We start from the raw sequence: 23,717 nt of genomic DNA on the forward strand, positions 1-23,717 counted from the left end.
GGAGATCAACAACAAAACAACTGCTCTGAAACCAACGATTAGTGATTCAGTTCTGAAAATATCACGTAGCTTTTACAGCATCAGCGCTGTTCATTTACAGTCAGAGCTGAGCATCTGATGCTGGATGAGAGATGAGAGATCAGCCATGAGTCACATGATCAGAGAGCAGAGAAACGGTTATCTTCTGCATTTGTCCCAGCGGAGCTGAACGCAAACTCACAATAACACAACCACAAGGATCACAAGCTAGAAGAGACTATATTTAAGTCGGACCATAAAACTGACTATAGACTAGACTACAGACTTGGGTCAGGCTTCCCTCCCCATATTTTATATGTTATATAACTCTTCATGCATAATCCGATTTTTTTCGTAGTTTTATTAGTATTTTAAATTCACTTTTCTTTTTCTATTTTTGGTTTTCATGATAAAGGAATAGTTTACCATAAAAAATGTCCCTATATTGACTTTTTATTTTTATTCCTAATATGGAAAGTCAATGGGGACCTTTTTTTGGGTGAGCTTTTCCTTTAATTTTAGTTTAGTTTTTTATGTGCCTTAAAAATATTTGTATTCATATATTTAATATATCTATTTAGGAGTGATTTAATACTAACTTTAGCTCAGTTTTTTTCCCAGTTCATAATTTAAGTGCATCAACTTGTTTCAAGTCAACATTTCTCATTTTCATTGAAAATAAGTTCTTCCAAGTGCCATTTAGGCCTTTATTTTATTTCATTACAATTAAAAGAAATTGTTGAATAGTATTAGTTTTAGTTATATATAGTCTCTTAACTGAAAGAGCCTTTCGCTGACAACACAAAACCTGATGTCCAGAATACCCTAAATCCACTTGATATAAAAGCATCAACCAAACAGGACAGGAAATGGTGCGTAGAAGAAGTGGAAACAGGATTGGCTTAATGCACTGTGACGCATATAGTAAGCCACATCTCTGCTGCACATTTATCAATATGGATTGTTTTTCAGACCACTAAAATACAGAGAAGCTTTTACCGGAACTGATGCGCCACTTCAAGCTCTCCTTAACGTCCTCGGCGATCTGACGCACCACGCTGGCATTGGCCGGCACGTACGCCAGGTCCTTGAAGCAGACCTCGCCCGGCAGGCCATTGACGGAGAAGCTGTGGTAGTGTGTTGCATTAGGGTAGGTAGTGGAGGAAACCTTCTGACGCAGTATGATCAGGATGGCTGAGAAGAGCAGAGGCAGAGCGATCTCCACCACCGTGACCAGGATCTGACGCTTCTGTAGATGGAGAGGAAGAGAAAAATTGTGTTAATCGATAAAGCAGAAGTGTGAGCATGGACGGATCCATTAGTAGATGCTGGTTGGTTGGTTGGATCGAATTTTAAGGCTGTATGTTAGAACAATTAATTTATTGAAACTACATGCAGGAATGTGAATGCTAGGAGTTAAAGGGATACACTCTAAAAAAAATCCGTAAAAATAGGGCACAATATACTGTATTAATATGAAGGAATTTTCCGTATTCATTTTTTACAGTTGTTTTACCTGTATTTTACATTTTGCACTGAATTAAAATACATTTTAGCATTACCGGAAATGTCCGTAAAATAAAGGAAAATGTACTGGTAATTTTCTGCCAGTACTTTATCCATTTTTTTACGGGGTAGTTCATCAAAATGCTTCATCGTTTACTCACCCTCGTGTCATTTCAAACCTGTATGAGTTTCTTTCTTCTGCAGAACACAAAAGAAGATATTTTGAAGAATGTAGATAACTGAACAACATTGAACCCCATTGACTTCTATTATGAACACCAAACCACTGAGACTTTTCTCAAAATGTCTTCTTTTGTGTTCCACACAAGACAGAGTTATAAAATGTTTTGAATGACATGAGGGTGAATAAATGACGACATATGTTTTGGGGGGTGAACTATCCCTCGAAATTCCACGACGAAAGCTATACTATTCATCTCACAGTAAATTTGGAACAATACTATTGTATCTTAATTTTATGTTTTTTATATTTCAACTGTTTTATATCAATTCTTTTTTGTTTATAATGTTAAAATGTTTCCCTCCTACAATGAATTGTAGTGCTAAATACTCAATTTAAATAGAACGGAATATCCAAACTACGATTTTTCTAATACTCATAAATACATGAACAATTCAGAGGCCTTTAAACAGGAACTAGTCTTGAAACTCGATATGAAATTTAATCATTACTCATGTTCACTTCATGTCCATAAATGATTGAACTCGAGCCTTGTATTTGACCTCACTGATTAGATTTGAGCTTTTCTTTAATCAGAACAACACAATCTGTTGTGTTTATCACAGGTGGATTCTTTTGACCACTGCATGGTCTGCATATTTCTTACTCTTATTATTTGCTCTGTACATGCCTGCAGTTTTGCTGACCCGTGTAAGATTACGAACCAGTAAATGCGGGCTGAATATTTCTTTCAAAACAATCAATCGAGCTCGATCACAGTGCTGCGTTTCAATTCCCTTTCGGCTGTTCGCTCGGGATTCGGCTCCAGCTGTTGCTAGGCAACCCAAACCCAGAGGAGGCAGAACACACAGGACACTTCATGGCCTCATTACCACAGACACTGGTGTCTTTCTGACCCAGATAAATGGCCCAAGTTCAAGGGTCTAAAGTTCTTCATTGATCTAGAATAAGCCTCAGGTGTTGTGTGGACTTCTGTCTCTTCACATATCGATTTATTTATTTTACACATTTGAAAGATTAGACCAACGTAACATTCACCTGCAGATGAACTCATACAAGCATATACAATAAATGGCAGCAGGTTTGTGAACGACAAAACATTCATTTTGATCAAAAATAAAATCATGACTATGGAATTAAGAGCATCACAAAATTAAGTCATAGTACAAGCATGATTTTCTAATTATTTTGACATTGAACCAGTTTTAAACCTAGGTTAACAAAATCAGGTTATATGCTGGTTTGTCAGGTTTTACACCTTACGTTTGAAAACCATAAGATATTGCTCTCGTTTGCATATTATTGAGGCATAAAGTACAGTTTGTAACCAATATGCAACCTTTATACGACACTCCGCATCACTTCATTAGATTTTTAGAGATAGAATTGATTTGATTAATGCATCAAATCAATTTTCACTTAAAGTTTTACATCAACGAGAGAAAACATACCGTCGTTCATTTAGGTTTGAGATCAAATGCAAATATCACAATGCAAATTGCAGCTGAAAGTCACTCACTTGATGGATGTAGTTCTTCCAGAGAAGCAGTCCGAACTGTTGCCACACGGCCATTTTTAAGAACAGATCTTCACAACCTACAGGTAAACATCAGATCACTTCAAGTTTTTAAACATCGGACAAAAACAACACCAGAGCCATTCCTGGAATTGTGCGGCAATCCTGAGCTGGTAAACACGCTGTGATGGTTTCACAATAAGACCACACAAACAGGCAACAGATTTGTGAGCAACAAACAAACAGACGCAATTTACAATGTGGAAGAAATACAAGTAGTTTTTATCTGTGTACACACGTGATGATAATATCAAACAAGTGGGACAGGTAGAGTAACCTAGTTCAAGCTGACACACACACACCTTAATCTGTGCATGTGCAATGCCCAAGCGCCTCAAAGTGATATATTTAATATATATAATTGAACAGAAATTTTCTTTTCACATTTTCTTTTCTCTGTGAGAAGGAAAGATCTGCATTAAGAACTCAAATGCGAAAAGAGGTCACCGTACCACCACGAAAGCCCCTCAGGGTCTATCTTATGAAATGAAAGAACATACACATAACACTACCATATCACTGTTTAAATAAGTTGATATATAGGCATAGGTGAATTGATGCTTAAAGGAACAGCGCACCAAAAAATAACATTCTTGCGAAACAACGAAATTTTGAGGAACATTGATAACCAAAAAACATTGAACCCTATTCCCTTCCATTGTAAGAACACAAAACCACCGAGATATTTTTCAGAATATCTTTTTGTGTTCCACAGAAGAGTCATGAATGTGATGTCAGAATTTTTGGAGGGGTGAACATACCCTTTAATAAAATATTACATGTATAATAATTGCATGTTTACCATTTTGAAATCACAGTCGGGTTAAAAGGACAGAGGTGGCAATGACATCACGATGACACAACTTCTACGTCTCGCCGTTCTCAAGATCTACATAAACTCTCACGCATTGTTTGCTGTTCTTTCCATTTGTTGTAATATACGAAATCATTCGCATTTGCTTATGTCTGATCAACGCACAGGCCTTGCGAGTGTATCAACGTTGTGTTTATTAACCCAAACCGGCAGCCGTACACAACAGACAACAAACAAATGTACATAACGAACACGCATACACACGCACGCACGCGCTCCAGAACAAGCTGTGAAATAAATGCTGCTCACCTCACGCATAGGCGACTTATGTCTCTCTCAGTCCGTCAGCAGTGAATAAACGATTTCAGTCGGTAAATATCAGTCATCTGGACTATAATAGTGGTGAAGATGAGGAATATGACATTGTGGCGCAGAGGCCGTGTGGTGCGGACACAACAAACGCCGTCACGTGACCAGCGCCAGCTGGGCGGTTGCTCTCGATCACGTGGCCGACGCGTTGCTTGTTGTCAAAGTCCCTTTGCCGAAAATATGCGTTCGGCTGAGCAGACTTATCGGCTGTGAAATTAAAGTACCGCGAGAGCTGCGCGAAAGCTTATGAAACCGTCTACTCTCGCGGTACTTCGATGTCAGCACGCTTAAGTCTCCGCAGGTGGCGGCCATATTTGCAATGACGGACTGCTATTTCAGTTAAACAAGACTAAATCCAATCTACTTGAATGGGGGAAGACGCATATTTCTAAAATCGCTTATTAAGGTTACAATAAAACAACATGTTTCCGATCAACATTTAAACCTTATTCCAACTGTACCATACATTAAGCTTATAAAGCGTAAATTACGCTAAAATATCTTCATACAAGTTGCTCCAGTTACTGCGCATGCGCAATGATTGCAACTCGTCAGTATTCATCATTGGTTCTTTTGTACTGGAAGGCCTGACTTTCTTCGCTAAGGCCGTACTTTCCAGGCTAATGTTATACAATCTCTGTATTGCTATAATAGACTAGAAATGGTAAGAAAAAAAACGTATATGTATATAATTTAAATGAATGCATTTGATTTTAACGCGGTTTTTTATTCTATAAAATAACTATGTCTATCAGCAATATTTAAGAGACAGAATCCTAATTAGTCTATTTAAAGTCACCACGAAACGGAAGTTGCGATGGACTTCTTTTCCGCATCGTGACGTTCATCCGAGTGAAACGGCATCTGAAATTTGAAAAAATGTAGGGCGGGGCTTTATTTTGCCTTTCCCTTTTTGATCGGTTTGGTGTAAGGTGGACCTGGAGGGGAGGGCTAAAATGCCTGGCCATTGGACAGTCAGTATAGTCCTACCCCTTTTTTGTTGCTGACGTCATGTGAAGAATTGTTGAGAGGGGGAGAGGAGCTTAACGTTTTTGATTAAAGATTACAGGTGCAAATGAATTTTGAAAAAAATAATGGTGTGCATGGATAAATCACTTATAATAATCACTGCAAATCTGTGTAAAACACTTAAACCGTTCATGTTTGATTTCATGGTGACTTTAAGTGAAGACCATGATATTATAGATATAAAAACAAAATGCGCACAGAAAGACTCTAACCAGGTGTTAAAATAAAATTTTGTTATCTATTATTTTGAAAACTGGTAATGTTGCATTATATGGCTGATAATGTTAAACTTACCAAAAAATAATTTTTGCAATAGTGTTCCCACCTAAACTTAATAAGCAGTGCAAAAGCTGTAAATGTAGTAGATATTATTGAAAGCAGTTACAAAAATGTAGAGAATTCTCAAATAAATGACACGTTACCAACCCTGTGCACATGAAAAAACGAAGCCATACCCAGGCAAATGTACTACTGCATTGATTTATTTCGGCTTTCAGTATATAACATGCATTCTTTTTCAAGTTCACATGGCCTTTCACAGTTTCATACATTTATTTATTTACAGTTATAAACAGAATATTTACAGTCGCAGTCCTTAGTGATGTTCGATATACAGTACCAACAAGACCTGAAATAATAACTTAATGCTTTTAGTGTCATAACCTCAAACGCAAGTATTGTGCACCGATAATACCAGGATTAACACTTGTTTAACACTGACACAAATATACGTACGGTTGATTGTTCAAGCATATTAAAACATCCAGACTGGTTACAAAGCATCATTTATGCTTTCCAGCATCGAGTCATGAAAGTGCTCCGCATCTCTCGAGGTCATTACGAAAAAGCACGTCATAGGATCACATTCATCAGCTGTTGCATTGGATCTGTCGTAAAAAGTTAAAAGAAAATTCATACAGATTTACCGTATCGGTTTCACAGGTCAGACAGTGGTATAACAAAACAGCGGGATGTTTGCAGAAACGAGGGAGATAATGGCCACTGGCACCTACGGCAGATGCTAGCATGAACAAAAACGAACTTTGGCATAAACACGACAAAGCAAATACAAAAATACGGGAGTACTTGGCTCCAGTTTACGATAAATAATATACATGACAAAAATGTATCTGTGCCCTGAAATGACAGCGTAAACAAACCTTTTCTGATTGGACAGTGCATATTGTATGGAACATCTTCATGAATCGATGAATTCAATTCTTGTTTTTTCCATAGCTGCATGAACCTTTGTAAAAAAAATATTCTAGGAAATCATCTTCAAGAGTGAAAAACTATATACCAAACGTATGAAATTGCCCTTGCTTCTCTGGTAACTGGGCGGAGAGATTGTTGTAAACAGGCTGGATTTTAAATACATTCCAAGTATTTGGGAAATGTTTAGAAAGAACACAACCTAGTCAATACAGTGACAGCTCCAGTGATTTTTAACACATTTGAGGAATTGCTCATGTTGCGTGTCAACAGCAACATTCTGAGAGAAAGTGTGCCCACCGTCAGGGCAAGAGAAATGCATTATGGGAGAAAACCGATGGTTGTTCTTCGATCAAAGCTTTATATTTAAAGCTCACAAACGGACCTCTCGACAGCCGGTGGCGGAATCCTCGTCGGTGTTCCTCTGAGATAAAGATTATCAGCACCCGAGGAGAAAAGTGCACCTGGAGGGAGGCCAGGAAGTGATGCGTCACGGCACAACAGCTTCCTTATCAGCTGTCAGTCAAAGCTGGCTCACCGACTTCTACAAGCTGAGGAAAGCCACTTCGTCAGCATCCACGAGTTCCCCCCCGCTGTGCGCGGCCGTGTTTTTCCTCTTCACCTGTCGGCGGGTCCGCTGCGAGGGCGGCAGAAGCAGAGGGAAGCCGGTGGTGGCGGAACTGTGTGGCTGGGCAGACGGAGAGAGGGGGTGGGGAACCAAAGAGGCGGAGATGGATGGACTGGGGACGCTTTGGATGGAGGAGTAGCCGGAGCTGTGGACGTCAGTACAAACGGGACATGATGAACAGGAGGAGGAGGACAAGTGCCGTAGCCAGGGTCTGCTGCGACTGCTGCCGCCATGTGTTGCCTCTTCATTGTTGTTTTCTTCACAAAGGCTGTCGTCACTAGAGAGCTCACAACAATGACGTTGTCTGTCACCGGTCTCAACGGGCAGCCCCATCTGCACCTCCATGACTGACACTGTGGGGAAGCGATAGTGAAACAAATAAAGGGGTCATACATCAAACATCTCAAACCTTAAATGAGTTAGACTGAAGAGTGTCACAAAGTGTCATGAATCTCAAAGCAAAAGTTGACCAAAAATGATTATTCTAACATTTGCAACCCATATATGACACTAATTTCTTTTTTGTTTGAGAAAGGCATAATGACGCAACCATTTCAGATTACGGTCAAAAAGCAGAACGGGAGCAGGAATGGATTTTAACTGGCTGTCAATGCTTTACTGTGCATTAGCTTAAAAATGTTCTTAAAGGGACAGTTCACCCCAAAATTTAAATTCTGTTATCATCAAGTATGTTTATATCTATATATATATATATATATATCGGATATCTATCAAAAAACAGCTTATTGTATTTTTTTAAATACAAAAATTATTACTGTATTTTTTTGTTCTGTTGAACACAAAATGAGATATTTTGAAGAATTTGGGAAAACAAACAGTTCTGGGGAACCTTTGCCTACCCCTCAATTTTTCCTACTATGGTAGTCAATCATGTTCCAAAAAACTGAAAATTGCTAACATTCTTCCAAATATCGTTCTTTGTGTTCACTGAACAAAGTAATTTATACAGGTTTGAAACAACCTGAGAGTGAATAATTGATGACATAATTTTCTTTTTTATTTGTCCCAACTCTATCATTACTCCTATACTTGTGGCGTCTATTCTCCAAAATTTGATCATTCTTAAAACTTTATAGTTATCGTTTTTGGTGTAAGAGAATTCAACAAGAGAAAAAAAACGAGTCTCACTCACATTCTCCATCCTTCTCTCCCTCGCTCTCCCGGTCACCTTCATAGCCGGAACAGGAAGTGTCCAAGCTCCAGTCGAGGATGTCCCCCAGCAGCATCTCCTCCTGACTGGACAGCTCAGCGGTGGGCGTGGCCAGGAAGCTGCCTCTGTGTGCCTGCATGTCATCCTCTCTTCTCCTGTTAAATCACAGTGAGGTTAAGAAAAACTAACATGTCAAATATAGAAAACCAACAAATGTCACTTTTTTTTTTTTTTTTTAGAGAAAAATGATAACAGGAAATTCATTTATTAGCATTTCTAACCTCTTGCTGTTACTGGCAGGAGAGGAGAGAAATGTGTGAAATTCTGTCAGCTGGCTGTTAGCGGCAGGAACATCCACCTGCGGCTCTACCTCTGGGACCTCCAACACCTGACAGAGCTCTTTGAAACCCATCACCTGGTGATGAACACACACACACACACAGTTCAGCTGCTATATCTCATCCAAACATATCAGACCGTAAGAGACTCTGACAATACTCACCGCGTCTTTGCTGATCTGCTGGTACAAGCTGTCTTCAAACCTCTGCTTGACACCGGTCAGAGACATGTGTCTGTAGTCTTTGGGCACCTCTTGACCGAAGCTATCAACAAAAAGAAAACATGTCAATAGAATAACGACACAAAGAATGAGAAACTTGAAACACGCATTTTTTTCAAGACTGCAGATGGACGGTTTACAAATAGCAGTGAATAAAAAGAGGTCACTGAAGAGTGATGGAGGTCAACTGGCTTGACTGACACTATTCATGATCACTGACCACACTGAGCTTAAGATTTTTGTAACACCGATTTTTAACACCATTAAAAGGAACAAGGCTATTTTTATGTCAAAAACAATAGTAGGGAAATCATTATACAATCATAATAAATAAGTATGAGACATTTTACATTTCTTCAAGATAAACTCGCTGGGGTTTGAACTGGTACAGATCTACTTCGTGTATTCTCACGTATATTGAAGACGAGTGCCTGAAGGTGTTATAATCGACACGAAGCGCTGAGAGCTCGGCTATTCCAACCCGGTGGAGTCGTTCATTTATTATCTTATTAACACAACAACCATCACCTAGATACACATTCCTGCTTCCATGCCAACAAAGACAAGTCTGAGAACACCCGAGTGCCGATGAGCAAGTGTGTGAAAAACAAGTGAGAAAACAGATCAACTAAAATCTAGTGTTTGAGATCCCCTACGTAAACCAACATAAGTGTGATCATTGAACATAGACAACTCCACCGTCACGAATAACAATAAACTTAAGTCTCTTATTTAATATTTTTTAATAATTGACTAGACGTCATATTTCGTCACCAGACACACTCAAGAGCCAGTGAGATGTTATTTTAAAGAACGTGGGAATCTAAACAGTTCTGGGGCACTACTGACTAGTAGGAATAAAAACTACTTTGGTGGTTAATGGAACCCCACACGGTTTGGATTCCCACATTCTTAAAAATATATTTTGTGTTCAATAGAACGAAGAAATGTATACAGATTTGGAACAACATGAGGGCGACTTTCCATTTTTGGGTGAACTGTCCCTGATTTTTTTGAAGAATGTAGGAATGCGAACAGTTCTGGTTACAGGCATTCTTCCAAATATCTCTCTGTGTTCTTCAGATTCGGAACAACTCGAGGGTGAGTAAATGACAGAATTTTTATTTTTGGGTGAACTGTCCCTTCAAGACATTTATTAACCCACTGGAATAGTTTGGATTACATTAATGACTGATGTATGCGCTTTTGGAGCTTCAGCGTGTTCATCATCGTGGTAAAAAGCAATCCCAGAATGCTTGAGTTTGAGCAGTAACAATTGTGTTTTAATACAATATTGAGATTGTATTCTGAAGCAATTTGCGAAACCCAGCCAATCACTTTAATACAATCCCTACAACACACACTAAAACGCATCACAACTAAAAGCACTCAAAAACTGACATGGACACATACCACTTGATGTAAAGGGATAAAGCACAAGAGACCAGATCCTGTTTGGAGAAACCCGTGTTCTCCTCCAGCTGGACAGGCCACACAGGAACTATTGAGAAAAAAACAATTCAGGTCAACCAAAGTCCGTTTACTGAAGTCTTGTCACTCGTCCGGCATGTTTTCAACGCCTCTGGGCAGCTATTTACGTCATAGCGAGTCCACAGCCCTTGAATGGGGGAAGGCATATATTTCTCAAACCCCCGGCAAAAATTAAACAATTAAAAAGCACATTTCTGATTAATAATTAAACGTAGCTTTGGTTTGCTAAGCTTAAATTGCTGCGCAAAAAAAAAAAAAATCAATCAGTATTCCACCAATCACTACGCACTGATTCAGTGGCCAATCATAGCACACCTCGCTTTTCAGAGCGGTGAGCTTTGTAAAATATCTGCGCGTTTCAGAGAGGCGGAGCAAAGAGGAGATACAAACATGCACGGTATGTGGAAAATACAGCGTTTTTGAACCTTAAATCGTGTATACACATTGCATTACATCTAAAACAAACCATAATATTTGTTTTTATTTGTGTCATATGACCCCTTTAATATCTTTGGGTCGATGTCCTCCTCCTAACACAATATGGATGAATTTTTGTCTTTGGACATGTTGTATGTGATCGTACCGTAGTTGTGTAGTGCTCTGGTGAGCAGCAGGATAGCGCTGGCGAGTCGGGCCGGACCGGGGAGTGTGAGAGGAGAGCAGAGGAGAGAAAGTTCACAGATGTAACTGTAGAGATGAGAAGAGCGCCGCTCTACAGGCAGCAGCGAGAGCAACACCGTCCCATAATCCAGCACTCTAGGGGTCTAAATAAAATAACATCCACGCGAGTAACGTTAGGCATAAAACACTTCACAATCATTTCAAGAAATTCAACAAGATAGCATTCCTGTAACCAACCTGTATCTTCCCGTCCAGCACAGCGATGACCTCTCCCATCATCCGCACCAAATCTTCATACTGGTACGTGTTATCGGTAAGCCACACGGCCTCGCGGATGGTCAGAATCTCTTTACTGATATATCTGTGGAGACCAATGGTTTCAGTCAGGCACAAAAAGACATTCAAAAGCATGCGGTCTCTTTCACAAGCGCTGTGCGTCCTAGCTCACCGAGTGCTGATGACCATGCAGGCGATGCCCAGCAGCTGAAGTTGGGCCTTTGGCACGGTGCGCAGAGCCAGATAGCGGTCAACACACCCGACGGTCAAATGAAGAACCTGACTGGAGAAGTCCTTCATGGTGGCCACCTCAACTAACCAGTCCACCAGAATATACCTAAAACCACATGACGATGGCGAGAAAAATGCATGAAGAAAAATCACCCCGTCAAGACATTTAAAACAGAAGGACCTCTGTACCTCTTTGTGGTGATGTCCTTCCCTTGCAGAAGTTGAGATTGTGATGGAGGTGCCGGTCCGGAGTTGAAGAACTGGGACACGAGTTCAGCACAAGCACGAGGCTCCAGGCCCAGAGGGTTCGCCGTGCCGCACGATTTAGCAAACGACAGCTGGAACGTCACAACACGCACAGGTGACATTAGAAAACAGTAAAGCCCACAATGTGTGTAAAACGGTCATTAACACACGAGCTTTAAATATGACATCACTTCTCATTTCAACCTCCATCTGAACATATTTATAGCTTGTTATAATGACAAATAACGTCAAGTATTGGTAGAGACACCCGGGATAACAGGAATGACACGGCACACGAGCTTTTCTATTCTGTGGCTGTACACAACATTGGCCATATGACAAAATTTAATAGAGATGGATGATTGGATGTGATTTTAGAAAAATAAACACCCACCTCTCATTTCATTTTGGAAAAAGACAGAAAATCTACAGAATTTTAGCTATCAGCCAAAATACTTTCTGGTTGTCATAATACCTTGTTCATGCGAGGGTTTTTGGCTCTTGAAATACCACAAAAAAAGATTAATAAGATGTCTGGTAATGTCAGCCAAAAAAAAATTTGATTTGTTGATTAAATATTACTATTGAATATGTTACTTTGAAATAACATGCACCAAAACATTGTTCAGAATGAGCAGGAATGTGTATTAAAGGGGTCATATGGCGCGAATACGTGTTTTTCTGTGTCTTTGGTGTGTAATAAGTTGCCCATGCATGTATTAGACACGTAAAATTGCAAAAATGAAAGTGTCGGAACAAAAGATGCATTCTATCTAAAAGCGAATGCTCACCCAGACCTGCCTGAAACGCCTCGTGTAACCACACCTCCACAAATCTACGTCAGTTGGTGGTCTGATTTGACTAAGACCACCCAAATGTATACGCATGTAAGGTGGGCGTACCTGTCAGTACAGTTGAGGAGGAACCTGATGTTCCAAATATGGTAAGAGGCGTTACATTTCCGGTCACACGCTTGCAGTATTCGACCAATCACTACGCACTGGTTAACTGGCCAATCATAGCACACCTCGCTTTTCAGAGCCATGAGCTTTGTAAAAAATCTGCACATTTCAGAGAGGCGGGGCAAAGAGGAGATACAAACATGCATGGTATTGCATTAAAGGCGGGGTGTCCGATTTCTCTAAGGTTGTTCCGATACCGATACTAGTATCGGAAATTCCACCGATACCACATAAAATTCTGGTATCGGAATCGGCGAGTACTTGAATTCATGTACCGATCCGATACCAATTTCTTAAACAGGACCTAGTTATGCCCGCTAGCTTTGCTTAACGCTGCAAATGGCAAGGCTTCTTCACTGCTCAGAATGCAAACACAGAAAGTTGTGCTGTGAAGAAGAAATGAAAATGTGCTAGGGACATTCAGGACACAAATATTCGATCCGCAATAATTATTAGAAAATTAAAAATGCCATTTAAAAAAAAAAACTGCATCACCACAGGTTTAGAATCGTCTCGTCTTATTTAACGCTTCTTCACTTCATCTGTAATGACTTTTGCCTGTGTCCAAAATCTTTCTACAGTCAGATCGCAAGCTAGTTTAAATATTTTAAGTTCACACACGACGGCCTGACGGATCGCGTGTTATGTTCAGCTCACATCACCAAACATGTTTTAAAAACTGGTGAGCCACAGAATTCGTTAACATTACATTATTTACAGTATATATATATATATATAAGTTGGTATAAAAATACCAACGTAATATTAAATGATTCGATGATTCATTATTTATTACCATGACTTTTTCGGAGCGGTTGTTCGTTCGTTAGAAATATGTTATAATATGGCTAACTAATGCTGATTTCAATAACTTTAAACATTAAAATGTACATTTCACTGCAACTAATGTTAATAAATTTGGCCTTAGCATAAGACTGGTACCTTTCTCCATACCTAAAGCCTGCATTTTCCTCGTAAGAACTTCAGGGTCGTCGCCTTCAAATTATAGCCTGTAAATAAATCTGCACGGGTGTTTGTTTTAAAACGCGTTGAAATTCTTTAGTTAGGCTTAGTTGAATTTACTTATTGATGTTAATGCAATGCAAAGCTAAACAAGACAGACACTGACCATGAAACGACAAAGAAAACAATATTTGCGGTGGTGATCAGCAGAATTAGTCATTCTTCCTCAAATGCCGGTCACGTAATAAACAACAAGCACTAAAATGGCTCCGTCTTTGTTTTTAGGATCAATTAACAGTCGGTATGGAGGTATCAAGAAGCCCGTTTACTTTATTTATTATCAACATTATAAACAATAAAGCCAGATATTCTTGTCAGAACTGGGTTTTGTTACCGGGAGTTAAAGAGCAACGCAACGCATTATTCACATTCTCCGCTGTCGGCTTGTAAACTGTCGGCTTGTTGAACAGACTTTCAACAGAGTAAAACAGACCTACTGTATTATGCTTGTTTTTCTTATCAAGAACATGTTGAACAAAATGAACAAGATAACCATATATCACAGACTTTCAATATGCGTTTTGTTTTGTATGTTTGGTTTTTGTATGATTTCGCTTCGCGCAGGTTTAAATCCAGTTTTTATGTATTTTTCTATTTTTTCCAACCTTGCTAATCTTTTCAACATTAAAAACCCATATACAGGATCTAATATTAGTGCATTATGAATATTTAATGATAGTTATAAGCTTGATGTGAAATTGTGACTAAATAAAAACGAAACAAATTACGTATTTTTTCACTTAATTTAAATAAACGAATATTCGTTTTTATGAGCTCAAATATTCTAATATGAAATTATTGAAGAATGCCCATCCCCAGTGCTAGCGCTGTTTGGTAGACCAACCAGCCAGTAAAACTGCGACTTAAGAAAAATAAATAATATTACTGTCAAATGTCTGTCAGATAATAAAAATACTCTCTAATTTACTGTATGTATTTGTTCATGTTTTATTAAGGGACAAGTCTAAAGCACACCATAAAATAATTATATCAATTCACACAGGGCTAGTACAGTGGTATACAGATACACACCCTGGTATCGGATCAGTACTTGGTATCGGCTGATACCCTGAGCCCAGGTATCGGAATTGGGAAGGAAAAAAGGGTATCGGAACATCCCTAGATTTCTCATAGCCGTTGTTGATGTTCAAATCACCAAAACAGACACACCCCTACCCCCATCTTTCGCTTTCGTCAGTGCTCGGCTCGACTAATGTCCGTACTGTGGACCTTACTGCTGATTGGCTACAAGGTTGTTTTGGTACTCGGCCTGACTTTGTCTAAACAAGCGTAATTCGGAAATCGGACACCCCGCCTTTAAGTTGACGTGCTCTCGTGAATGCACACCATAGACTGACAAGCCAGGGGAGAATATATCGATTCAAGTTGTTATTTTGGTTTGTTTTTCGCACACATAAAGTATTATTGTCGCTTCAAAAAAAATTCAATTGAGCCACTATGCGCAGATGGACCAATTTAACGATGTCTTTAGTACTTTTCTGGACCTTGACAACAACTATAACCATGATGTCTATGAGGAGGCCTGGAAATCTCTCAGATGTCACCTAAATATCTTTATTTGTGCTCCGAACAGGGGCGTAGCCAGAACTTTTTTTTTAGAGGTGGCCAGGTAAGACACAGTGATTTTATTAGGGTGACCAAAAAATCCTTACAGACTGAAATTACTACTGTACTAAAACTAAATTACTAAAACTACTGTAATTTACACCAATTCTTCATTACACATAGTTTGCTGGTCAAAAACATACACGAAGAACGTAAAGTAAACAAATTATTTGCAATGCTTTCATGTGCTAACATTATTTTAAAATAATTTGCTAGCTATCATTTGCAGTAAGTTAGCATTTTTTATAGAAAATAAACATTGCAGTACCCCAACTTAAACTTTCACGAAAACATAATTAATGAATGAAATCCAGTTAAACAAGACTGATTTCATTACACCGGCTGCACCAGCTGTGCGTAAGTTACAACTTAGCCTACTGTAGTTTTGACTTAAACGGGCACTAAGTTACAGCTTACGCACTACAAAATTTTTTTGAGTTGCACCATTCAACTTAGTTGAAGCATAACGTTACGTAAATATGTACGGAAGCCTCCTATCAGGAATAACTGTAGGAATAAAATAGCATACTCTCTGAACTAACGGAATAAGCTTGTTTCACTCGACATTCTTCAATGATTTACACACATGATAATGCTGACATTTACAGTCACTTACCTTTTAAAATAGAGAACATTATGTGATGACATTTAAATTGTGACTGCTCTAACACGAACCGTCGTAGCGCGCCTCCGTGTGTGTATATCTGCCTGTGGTGTGCACGTCAAAATGAAATAATCTTCTTTTTATTTAATTGGCGGTTGGCAGTAAAATGAAATCACCCATATTGCATGTCATTTATTATTGCATTAAGTAGGCTGTATTGTTTTAAACAGCATTTGTTTATTAATCTACTTTTAAATATGTTATTCATGAAAGGTAATCTATATACTGTTTTTACCGTTATTATGTGAGGTAAAATAAGTTTAAATCCAGAATGTTTTGAAATTCACAACATTTCAACAAAACTTTTTCTCACGAATTTACAGGCTGCTATTGGACTGTTGAAGGTAAACGTCATATTATGCGACTACGCATTACTTTACGGAGAGCTTACGAACTAGCTACGTTCTGCCTTAAGATCAAATGGTGCAACCGAATAACATACAGATTTAGTTACAAACTAGCTAGTAGTAGTTACTAAGCCTCTAGTGTGGACTTTACGTTCACGTTTACAGAGGTGGCCAGATAGGTGGCCATCCATCATTCAGGGGTAGCCGTGGCCACCCATGGCAACCATGTAGCTACGCCCCTGGCTCCGAAGACGCCGGGAGGTCTTAAAACATGTTGAACGTCATGTGGGTGAGTAAAAAAATAACACAATTTTGATTCGGAGATGAACTTTTCCTTTAAGCAACATCACATAAATCTATATGAAAACATTTGTTTCCATTCACCTGAGCTTCCCAGCATCCTTTGGCAGCATAGTCTCGGAGTTTCCGCACACACTGAAGATACCTGCCGGGGTCGGCCGTCTGAGGAGAGACAGTCAGTTAAAGAAAACCCATGATCACCACCGATCGACGAACAGTAAAGACAGAGGATTGATATCGTTCGCTATGACGAATCTCTTACCGATGCTTCCCGGTTCAGTTCCCACAGCAGATACGAACTGTGCACGTTACCGCAGCGTGCGGACTCCTCCAGCATGGCCCCGGCCTCGGCACGCTTCTCCTCATCCTGAGCGGAAAAAGTGTTTGTGACTTCAACGCCTGCTGATCTATGAGTGTCATGTTTGATTTCTGAGCCCTCGAAAGCAATCGAGTCTGAGGGCATGTCTGAACCTTAATGATGAAGTGCTTCCTAAATGACCTCGAGCCACGATTCAGAGAACATTCAATATTAAAAAACAACACTTGAGTTTCAAGACTCACATCAAACAGCTGAAGGACTCTAGCCAGGCAGTGCAGCAACATTCCCTTTTGGCCCTTAAAAAAAAAAGAGAGGAAAGAGACATCAGAATTAATCATGATTTTTGTGAATCATACGAAAACATATGCTTGTTCCCTAAAACATCATAAAAACCGTGCGCTTTCAGAACAACATCCAATAGAGAACGACAGATTTCAACTGCCTTGAAATTTGGTCAGTTTGGGACCTTACCGGGTTGGTGTCACATTCTTCTTTGAGGCGGTCGAACACCACGGCCTTACAGCAGCCCCCTGACATTGACCACGGCGGGCGGATGAAGACCCAGACAAAAGGGTCCGACATGGGGGACCGGAGACTCTCGGCCAGGCTGAAGAACCGAGACGCCATGCGGCCACACAGATCAGCTCGACCATCTTCACAAAGTGACGCTGCACAGATCAAATCACAGTGATCAATCAACAAGACGATTCATCAGAATCAGACAATTCGTCATTAATCAATCTGAGAGAAGAAACACATCACAGGAACAATGGAGATGAGTGTCAAAACTTACGTCCTTCATTGTACAAATACGCAATTCCTAGTTTCACAGCAGCCTCGAAGTTTCCTTTCTCTGCAGCTCTGGAGATCACAGAGAGAAAATCGATAAACAAAATTGACCACAAACAATACGCCTTCATTTCCAATTCAGATCCATTCATGAAATAATGATTCAGACCGGTTTGCGAATGCTCCGAATCATTTTGAAATGATTTTTCAACTCCCTCAAAAGAACGAGTATTTATTCGCTATAATATGTTGTAGAGCAATGTGTTAGCAGCACAAAGTGAGTTTGAAATATCTTACCTCTCAAAAAGCCAAATAGTATCAAGGGCCGGCCAGCGGTCCTTGAAGCTCACTCGCGCCCAGACACTCGAGTTACTATCGATGATATCACGAAGATGAGAATGTACCTGCAGAATCACATTCATGAGTCACTTCACAGATCCTCAAACAGCTGATCTACCGCATCCAATAAGAATTCTACACATATGCGTTATAAAAATATATGATCGTGGAGAAGGTTGGATGATTGTGTGACTTGACTCACAGTTCTGACGGCGAGCAGATCTTCAGCGGAGAGGCACTGAAGAATGGACAGCAGCAGCTCTTCAGGAAGAGACAGCAGGGTCACGGCAGACGCCCGCTTTCGAACCCACTTCCGCACAGGGAGGGAGAAACATTTGGCACATCGGCAATGGAGCGCTAGAGAGGGAAGAAGAAAACGTATTAATATGAAGAAGAATCTGTTGCATATTACTGAAATTTAGATGTGAACAACCAATGAACTTATTCTGAGTAGTTTCTACTAAAAAACATTTTTAGGATTATAGTGAATAAAACTAATGATGCAGCAAATACCAGATGCTCCTTTACACTGGAGTTAGTTCCTTATCAGTGGATACCATGAAAGACTAAATAAAATAATTAAGAACAAAAAATGAAATAAGTTTTTATATTGGGGGCGTTACATTTCAATCATTTGGTCAATAACCACCTGACTCTCTAGTCTAGACCATTGAAGAAGCTCATTTGCTTTACAGTCGTGTCAAATGGTAAATACTATGGTACTACACAAACCACAATAATTAATCATTTCCATATTCTTAAATAGTGGTTTTGCATGCACTTCAAAGAATAGCACAGTACTACAATGTTATCTTTGAAAAAATGGTAAAGCCATGGGACCATATTCAAAAACCAAGGTGGATGCTTTAGTACTACATCTAGGTCCACTTGGACAGATTTAAGAGAAAAATAAATCAAAACATATTTAGAAATATAACCTCTGATAATAAAATAACTTGTTTTTTAGTCTGTGAATGCAGTTTTATGGCACACTTTGATCATTAGCTCTCAGTTTTCCCTCCTTATTGATAAAGAGTCGTGGCAGACATCATAACCGCCCTCTGGTGAAGTTATAGCTTGTGTTTTTAAATCAGCAAAACTAGACTCATTCATACATTTACAGATTACTACACTTGTGGGGTTAAAATGTTTCTCAATGATAAACTTTACGGGTTAGCAAAAGATTTATGTCTGAATACTCGAGAATAGCGCTAATAGCTAAGAACATTTAGCTCTCTTTATACTAAAACACAAGGATAAACGTCCGGTTTACAACATATCACGGCATACAAATAAAATTAGTCGTAAGATTACATTTAAAAGCAATTCTTAAGTGAGATTAAAGTTAGTTAGTTCCTTACCGCCCTCTTTCATTTCAATGGAAGATCAGAGAAGTGCGTTTGAAGCGATGATATGAACAGTAAACTAAATAGATGATTAAGTTCGATATTATTAGATAAGACTGTTACTTTAATATATTTTGCGGGCTACCCTACTAAGTTCCTGTTAACTAATACTGTTGAACTGTTTAAAACACAACCCTCCTCAGATTCAACCATGCACCTTCCTCTAAACCCCTCCCCCAGCGCTTTGCTCCGCCTGCGCGGACAGTTTAAACATCAACTCGGTCGGCTCATTGGTCAACAGTCGGACACGCCCATCAGATTCACTGCTGCGCTATGATTGGTCTTTGCCTAAAACTCGATACGCAATTGGCTCGTATTTCTAAACAGACGAAAGACGTCGTTTCATTGGCTGGCTGGATGCTATTTCGAATTACGCGCTTACGCTCTTGTTCGACAGGATTGGTTTAAAGTTGTCGCGTTGTGAATTATGGGAAATTAAGTGTTTTATTTGGACTACGTCACGTATGCTTGTAGTACGTCGAAAAGGCATATCCTTCCGTTTCAAATACATGTTGATCTTTTTTCTTTTTTTAGTTGTTGCGAGTTGTATACGTTTGTACAAATTATGTACTGTAGTATAATAAAAGTAAAAATATATATACATATTGTTTTTAATAACAGTTAACAAAAAGCAGGTCTCCAAACAACCATTTAATTCAACTTACTTTAAATTGTGTAAACTAAGCATGCAGAGTTTACTAAAGTGTAATAAATTCTACTATATAAAATCAGCTATTTGAAACAGTTGCTGATGAAAATATTGTGTTAAATTTAATTTTTAAAAAAACATTTAAGTAATTCAATTACTATCCTTTCGTCATAATGATATATTTATTATATAAATTATTTAAATCATCTAAACTGCAGAGTAGCAAGAATATATCTGACGGGCAATATCTGACAGCATAATCAAAGTAATAAAATCCATAAGAATAATGTATAAACAGCTCTGACTGTACATTTTCCCAAACATTACATTGATACTTATTAAATATATAAATACACAGATGTGATATTTATTGGTGTTTATGTCATTTATGTAATCAGAAAAACATGGAGTCATATTGAATGTAAAAGAATCTATTATTCACTATATTGCTATAAGTCACATATTATTCAAAATAGTGGCTAATGAGAATCACACTGCAGAGAGCTATAATCAACAAAATAACATACGTAATTATTTAATAAATCAGATCAACTCTGGCACAGATTCTTAGCCTACACTTCATGTAACGTCTTTCTGTTTGTCATCTATCCAGTATGTGGGCAGTATTGTGTACCTACATGTCACACGTACATCACTCCTCCGTATTTAACCAGCCTTCATCTGCTCTGAATTCAATATTCATTGCAAGAAATGAGGGACTTGCATTTAAACAACACAAAAAGTGATTGACTGGAAATAGGCCTGTCACATGTGACATTGATTATTAATGGCTTTTATTTAAGACATTCAAGACCTACATATTTCTCAACTGAGTTTCTGAGTTCCCTGAAAATCAAACCCACGACCATGAAGTTGTTAGCGTCACACTTTCCCCACTGGACTCCAGGAACTCAGAGTTTATCAGATGCTTAAAAATCATCTGTACTGTAGAACTGGCACAGAGAGAAACTGCTACAATCATGCTAAAGATTTCTTTTCAAAGAACCACGAGAAGTGAGCAAAGCCCATTCATTAAAAAACACGGAAGCAGCAGTCAAAATGACCAACATGAGATGGGAGTGCGTGTGCCGGAGGGCCGATACCCTGTCTGAGTTTCCATGGCAACCTGAAACAATTTTGTCATATGAATACAGTTGTAGCAGGTGGTGCAGGGGAAGCAAGGTGTTATACTCGAATGGAGGTCTGGAAAATAGATTTGAGTTGTTTTTGAGCGTTTATTGGCTTTCAAGCGATTCTGTAAAGCTCATGTTTCAAAAAAACAATTCTTCACGTTTACTTGTCTCTACAAGCGCATGACCAAACATAGATGCAGGGTCTGGTCACAAAACATTTGACTTCACTTTTTAACTAAGATGGTTTTGATTTGAGAATATTTATAAGTCTTGGAAGGTTTTGAATAAAGGCTGTTAAAATATTTAAAAAATCAGTATTAAATATACTAAATAGATCCATTAATATTTCAATAATGAGAGAATCAATATTTAGTGTCATACAGTAGCTTTTCCCATTTTTTGCAACAAACATTTTCTTGTTTCTTTGGTTTTTGTATTTTGTATTATTATGTGTTTTGTATTCGTGTTATTTTAAAAGATCACATCACACAGACGCATTTGGGTCCCCAAACAAATTTTCACCTAGTATTTGTTTCTCCACGAAACAGACGATGGATCGTCCTTATTTGGTTTGACATTCCCGCCTGTGACCTGAATCCAAGGATAATTGAAAATCCCCAAGCAGGCGATTTTCCAGGAAACTCTCACTGTTTAATTGGTGTATAAACGCTGTGGAACATCTGGTAGAGTTCACTCGGCTATCTGATGCAACAGGCGATTTAGCATCCATTTACTCTCCTCAAGTTTTCCTCACGGGGCTACATCAGCCCTTTCTCTCCCACCCCCTCATGGAAAAAGGCTGTTTGATGGAACAAAATGAGACGTGTAAAAGCTAGAGATGGGTTTGTAAGACGCTTTAATTTCATTGGCTCAGAGATATCATATCGAAATCGCTCGCCTGTCACTGGTCGTTCAGGGACGGATAAGTAAAACGTTCAGTTGATGACGCCAGAGAGCCACAGCTGTCGAACAGTCCTACCATCACAACCCACTCGTGTTATGCATGCTTTCCATCTTTTTCATTATCATTCATGAAATTACCAACACACATCTTCAGCTTTGAGATGGAGATAAAAGGCTGAATGCTATTAAAGTGATAGTTCACCCAAAAATGAAAATTCTGTCCTCATTCTTGTCATTTCAAACCTTAATGACTTTCTTTCTTCGGGAGAACACAAAAGAAGACATTTTTGAACAAAGTTGGTAACCTAACAGCACTGGACACCATTCGCTTGGACACAAAACCAATGCAAGTGAATGGGGTCCAGTTAACAACATTTTTCAGAATATCTTCTTTTGTGTTCTGCGGAAGAAAGAAAGTCATTTCAGCGATTCTTCAGCGCTTGCTTGCGCATCCAAAAGCATACCGTTTCCATGCGATTTATTGAAAAAAAGGTGTGATTTAACAAAGTAACAAAAAATCCTTTATCTTCCTCAAGATGATATATAAAACCAGGACAAATAAAACAGGTTATTTATCGCATTTTATTTCTAATCTGAGCAAAACCAGAAACCCATGAAGACTTCAGATTTGTCCCAGATTCAAACCAAAACGGATATGGAAAGAATCTGTTATCGCCGCTCAATTAACAACTTCAGGTTCAACAAAACGTGACTTTTCTCAGCGTTGGAAGAGGAAGCAGGCATGCTGAAGTTGTGCTGAATCTGTGTGCATGCGAAAGCACAGGAAAGGGAGCGTGTGTAATTGATCTGAGAGTTTAGTGAGAGAGGTCAGAACCGGAAGGCGTTCACGCCAAGACTGTGTGGAACAGGAGGAAAAGCTCCACTGCCAGAATTCCTGTAATCTACACTGACCATCACACGCCCATAGGCGCCTCCTGTGGCCTTTTCCCCTTTTCCCTAAATCAACCAGTTTCCTGCTCCAACACTCACACGCTAGCTGCACTTCACGGCCTGAGCTTTTACCACCGTTTGATAAGTGACAGAGTGCGTTTGAGAAAGACAAGGACAGCAGATGTCGACAACCTGTTCAGGGTTGTAATGGATAAACAATCAAGAATCAAGTTCCATCATTACTTAAAATCTGTTTAGAAGAGACAGGTCAATAACATTCTCTGCTGAATGGCACATCTGCAGAAAAAATAAAACAGATTGCATTGATTTGTGCAGTTTGGTTGCTAGGACACTCCTTTAACAATCCAACACCTGCAAAGCCAATGATAGCATTGCCATTATGATTCCCTTATGTTC

The 23,717-nt window shown here is 39.0% G+C and overlaps 2 protein-coding genes across 2 annotated transcripts in view; both read right to left on the minus strand.

Annotated features, from left to right (window-relative positions):
• abca3b (ATP-binding cassette, sub-family A (ABC1), member 3b) overlaps positions 1 to 4,595 on the minus strand; it is a 29,038-nt gene extending 24,443 nt beyond the window's left edge. Inside the window, exons 1-3 of the mRNA XM_057346468.1 lie at positions 4,426 to 4,595; positions 3,246 to 3,322; positions 1,018 to 1,267 (exon numbers count right to left, since the gene is read on the minus strand). Coding sequence (XP_057202451.1) covers positions 1,018 to 1,267; positions 3,246 to 3,299 — 304 coding nt within the window. The 5' untranslated portion in view covers positions 3,300 to 3,322; positions 4,426 to 4,595. The remainder of the gene's footprint in view (positions 1 to 1,017; positions 1,268 to 3,245; positions 3,323 to 4,425) is intronic.
• Positions 4,596 to 5,990: 1,395 nt separating this feature from the next.
• On the minus strand, positions 5,991 to 19,923 carry ccnf (cyclin F). The gene is made up of 17 exons (XM_057344972.1): positions 19,680 to 19,923; positions 18,521 to 18,675; positions 18,277 to 18,383; positions 17,984 to 18,051; positions 17,662 to 17,858; positions 17,433 to 17,486; positions 17,134 to 17,238; positions 16,956 to 17,033; positions 11,893 to 12,041; positions 11,645 to 11,809; positions 11,434 to 11,557; positions 11,159 to 11,339; positions 10,498 to 10,585; positions 9,028 to 9,127; positions 8,807 to 8,940; positions 8,508 to 8,680; positions 5,991 to 7,707 (listed from the first exon to the last, which is right to left on the minus strand). Exons 1-17 carry the CDS (start codon positions 19,690 to 19,692, stop codon positions 7,271 to 7,273), a joined length of 2,328 nt encoding a protein of 775 aa, XP_057200955.1. The 5' UTR covers positions 19,693 to 19,923; the 3' UTR covers positions 5,991 to 7,270.
• Between the last annotated feature and the right edge of the window lie 3,794 nt (positions 19,924 to 23,717).

This window comes from Triplophysa rosa, linkage group LG11, assembly GCF_024868665.1.
Source record: "Triplophysa rosa linkage group LG11, Trosa_1v2, whole genome shotgun sequence".
In the NCBI taxonomy this organism is placed as follows: domain Eukaryota; kingdom Metazoa; phylum Chordata; class Actinopteri; order Cypriniformes; family Nemacheilidae; genus Triplophysa; species Triplophysa rosa.